Raw genomic sequence first — 4,891 nt, 5'->3', positions numbered from 1 at the left:
CATTGGAGAAATGTATGCAAATAAGCAGATCAAACTAGGAAAGTCTTTCCCTGTAAAACTGGGTTTACCTTAGGTAGATATATGCTGTAATTAAAAACTAAGTGACAAATAGATACCTAGGAGGGGAGCCAGGATGAAGAGTGACTTCTGCTGGGAGTTGACCGACACCTGCAGCTTAATGAGATCCCCTCCTCCCCCTCATCCCACCTTACCTCAACTCTAATCCAATTAATCCTTTTACTTCTGAGTGGATGCACAAGCTTATATCCTGGTTCCAAGAGGACAAAGAGAGTTTTCTCAGTCTGGTATAAACACCAGTCTTGAGGATTACATGAAGTCCTGATCTGAGGCTTTTAATAAGCAAACGTAAATAGAAAAATAATAAATATATGCATACATTTTTTCTCTCTCCTTATAATCGTAGAAAAATAAATTTATGTCAGTGTCTCGGCCAATCAAAGGAGGACTGATCAGCTGCTCCAGATAATTCTTGTCTGGACAAGCATTCCCCTTCTTTCGCCATTTTGGTCTATTTTACATCCTTAATCTACAGTCAGGGTTGTAATAGTTAAAGCTGAAAACCTATAATGACATGGCTGTATAGCTCACTGATGGGCCTGTCAATAGGAAAAAGGTCCATGGTAACCATGCAGGAGCTGCAGAGCAACAGTTCAGGTAGAATAATCAGCTGACGTGACAATTTTTAGCCTATCTACCCTCCTACTCCGCCTGCTCCACTGTGATGCAAAGCCCAGAGGAGCTCCAAGAAGCATTTGCTGATCGTGCAATAAAGCCAGTGATAAACTGAAAAATCTGACCAAAACATCGTCTACTATTGATTTTAAAATAGTTAAAACTGCTTCACTTTGCGTTTTTTGGCATCCAGATATTTCCACTAGTTATATTCTACAATAAGTGACTACATTTAGTGCAGAAAAGCTTCATTAACTCCTTTATTTGGGCTGGAAGGTAAGGCAAAATCCTTAATCACAATATATTTCTTAATGTCGATATTCAAAATAAAAAAGCCTCAAACAATACCCATAATATTCACAACAGAAACCTGTACAGGCATATGCCAATTATTTTGCCATGTTTATGAAAATCCTCCAATTTAATATTTTAGAAATATATACAAACACAAAACTATATAAAAACCTGAATGTCCCTCAGTGACAAATGTAATTACAGACTGCATATTGAAGTATCAGAAATGTTTCATATCATAGCTATAAACTAAATTGTAGTAATTGTTGGTATGATGGGGTTTATCTGTTGTAACTGAGGTCTGGTTCTGGCGCCCCTCCAAATTAGAACCAAGTTGATTTTTTGCAGCGAGCTGCCCACCCTGCACCAACGCCATGTAAACACAGTTAGTCCACAGTCATTGATTGTAATGCCTGCTTACTTTCTGTAGAGTCCGCAGCTCAGCACAGTAGACCTGTACACAGTGTAAATTGAGAGCAGCACTTCAAATCACCCTAAACCAAACATGAAGTGCCTTATTTTAAACCAGTCCTGAACTGTATATGAAAAGGACTAAACTAGTCACAAGTAGCTTTTTTTCTACAACTTGATAAACTATCCCTTTAAAAGATGGAATATGTCTTAAAAAGACAACATCTAGTCATGATTTCTTATTGCCTGCTAGGATGGCCTAGTCAAAGCTCAGACCTTCGTCCACATGAGATATGTAAAAAGAACTTAAAATACACTGTTCACACCACTCTACTGCATCAAATCTAAATAGGTTGGGCTAATTTTTGATTAATAATTTTGAACACTATATTGACATTGAATAAATGCCAATCTCTATCTTCCAAATTTGTATTTGTAAATATGACCATCTCATTTTACTCTTTCCGGTTGTCAATTACACATTACTTTATGCCAAAATGTGAAAAGAGTCCAAGGTGAGATGTTTGAGACTTAAAGAAAATGTGAAAAGTTCTGGTAAAATGGCCAAAAATTAAAATAAGGGACAAAATCAGCAGCTGTCATTTCTAAAAGTCAACAGAGAGACCCTCATTGGTTTACCTTAACCTAAAAACCTAAAAACAGATCAGTTTAAATCAAGTGCAGCCGAGGTTAAACCTGCACACCGCATGCCTGTTTTACCTTCTATTTACTGTCAGTTTGTTTTTAATCCGCAACAATGATGCTGATGTCATGATGGACAAAGTAAAATACTCCTGTCCAGGTTCACTTTGTAAACCTCTAGCAGCAGAGACATCAATTTACCAGATCTCTGCAGAGGCCTGACGTATAATCCTCACCTGTTTGGAAAGACACAAGCCACACGAGTACAGGCCCACTTGGCTGAAAGGTTTTACACGGAAATCAGCATATTTTGAGGGCTCTGCAAGCCAACCCAGCTGTGCAGATGACATAGATGAAAACATGTGAATCTGAGGCTGCAGCAGCTGCCTTTATTAACAACCTATACTGACTCAGTCATACACTTCCTGGAAGAGGCTCTTTGTACTCAGCATTATATTTAACCATCAGGATGTGTTTGTTGCTTTTGTGTGTGCCGTTGACTCCCCAGGGTGGTGCCATTCAGACAATTACTTTTGTTTAGCAGCAACAGCTCTAATTCAATGGTTTATTTTCTGGTTGGAGTGGATCAGGATGCTCCAAAGACTGTTATGTAAGGAAATGCATAAACTCCACTTAGTATAATATTTAATGACATCATCGCCTGGGAGTGTCTTGTCCCACAATGATGCTGTAAAGTTTAAGCACATGACAGGCCCGGCTTTGGGCTGCACTAAATCACACAAACTATCTTTGTGCAAGAGATCCTAGTCTGGAAAACAAAATGGAAAAAAAAAAGTATTGATGAGCATTGATCAGTCTAACAAAGCTCCACTTTGTGCCTTTAAAAAAAATCTTATCAGTTAACTTGCATGCTGGACAAAGTCAGCTGCAGACTTTAACATAGAAGCAGAAATTTAGAAGTTAATGAATAACTTATGAGAAAAAAGCCTTATGTGTGTAAATGCTGCTATTCTAACTGCTGTCAAATGCACAGGTATGAAGGTTTCAGGTGTATTTAGAGAAAAAACTGCCACCAAAACACATTATATATCACATATGAATTATTTGTTCATTATAGTTGCTGTTTTCCACGTCTTCCTTTGTATAACATTGAGAGAAGTTGACTAAAGACATCCAGCTGTGTGCACAGGTGAACCACCTGCTGCTCATCAGAAAGCCACATCTCCAGCCTGCCTTTTATTCCTCATAGCAAAGTCAGAGTTTTATTTAACACCAAAAGTCGCTAAAAACAGGTTACTTACTTCCATAGCGTGGCCTCTGCAACATTGTGGTTTCTTCATGGTACATCCTGCCTCGCTTCCTCCACAAGTAAAGTCGCTTCAAACTGGAACTAACTTCAGACAAGAAGCGAACGGTTGAAGTAGCCGCGCCTCTCAGGATGTAACGATAAGATGAATTAAAAAAAAACGGCTTTGGCGGAAAATATGTTGAGGGAGACACAGAAAACAAGGCCCCCCAAAAAAAGTTTCTGACCGCTAGGACCTGTTGTGGTTAAGCCCCCATGGTTTGCACTACTTTAGCGAGCCTTCTGACCAAAGTACTCCTGGTTATGCGCGCTGCCTCCTGCTACGTTCTGACATCAAATGATTGACGGGACGGTAGATGAAGAGTTGGCAAATGTGCACCACCTGGTGGCCAAAGGCGGGATAACGTTTCACTACAGACCTAGATTTTTTTTTTTTTTTTTTTTTTTTTTTCAGTTTGAACAGTGTATACAAAAAGAAATTTCGTTTAGTACAGCTCTCTAGACTTTTTTTACGGAAGAGGATAAGGGCCACTGGGGAAAAAAAAAAGTTAATAAATTTTATTTCAGTTTTATATGTGAAAAAGTCAGAATTCTGACTTTTTTCTCAGAATTCTGACTTTAATCTCAGAATTCTGACTTTTCCTCAGAATTCTGACTTTTTTTTCTCAGAATTCTGACTTTAATCTCATAATTCTGAATTTTTTTCTCAGAATTCTGACTTTAATCTCAGAATTTCGACCTTTTTCCCATATTAAACTGAAATAAAATTTTAAAATCAGTTAACTTTTTTTTTTTTTTAGTGGCCCTAATCCTCTTCCGTACTTTTTCGTTTTTTAAAGTGCAAAAAAGATGTAAAGCAAATGTAAAGGTGTACCAGAAACTGCATGCATTAAATGTTACAATAATCTTATTCTGAGTCATATTTAGAGTACATAAAAACTGAAATTAAGTAAGAGAGGCACTACTCATACTTTTACTCATATATGAGTCATTTTTTTACTCAAGTAAATGTAAAACGTAGCCTTTAAACAAATGACTCAAGGGAGTAAAACAGTATTCGGTAAAGGGCTACTAAAGCAGAGTATTTGATCTGCTCACTAACCATGATGATAACAACTAATTTAATACTTTACAAAATGATGCCAGGTTGTAAAAAAAATATTAACTGATATGAAATTCTGGTGTTTTAAAGAATAACATCAACATAAGAAAGTAATTGCAGAATGACAAACTTATTTAAAAAAATGTTTTGCATTATAAATCTTACAAAATCTAGTTACAGAATGTAAGAATAACTTAAATTACTTTACATTCATTCTGTATTGTTACCAAACCTCCAATAATGCAGACTCAGCAATTTATCAAACCTGAAAGTGCTTAAATTATTAAATTATTTTTGTGACACAGCTGCAAATGAGGATTTGAACACCTGAGAAAACCAATGTTTATTTTTGGTACAGTGGCTTTTATTGCAATATCAGAGGTCAAATGTTTCCAGCAGTTTTTCACCAGGTTTGCACACACTGCAGGAGGGATTTTGGCCCACTCCTCCACACAGATCTTCTCTAGACCAGTCACGTTTCT

At 37.0% G+C, this 4,891-nt stretch overlaps 1 protein-coding gene across 1 annotated transcript in view; it reads right to left on the bottom strand.

Annotated features, from left to right (window-relative positions):
• LOC107084533 (ras GTPase-activating-like protein IQGAP1) overlaps nucleotides 1-3,613 on the bottom strand; it is a 53,887-nt gene extending 50,274 nt beyond the window's left edge. The window contains exon 1 of the mRNA XM_015374420.1: nucleotides 3,303-3,613. Within this exon, the coding sequence (XP_015229906.1) occupies nucleotides 3,303-3,348 (46 nt within the window). The 5' untranslated portion in view covers nucleotides 3,349-3,613. The remainder of the gene's footprint in view (nucleotides 1-3,302) is intronic.
• Nucleotides 3,614-4,891: the final 1,278 nt, after the last annotated feature.

This window comes from Cyprinodon variegatus, unplaced genomic scaffold (assembly GCF_000732505.1).
Source record: "Cyprinodon variegatus isolate N-32 unplaced genomic scaffold, C_variegatus-1.0 Scaffold103, whole genome shotgun sequence".
In the NCBI taxonomy this organism is placed as follows: Eukaryota; Metazoa; Chordata; class Actinopteri; order Cyprinodontiformes; family Cyprinodontidae; genus Cyprinodon; species Cyprinodon variegatus.
This window is presented reverse-complemented; position numbering and strand designations above follow the sequence as displayed.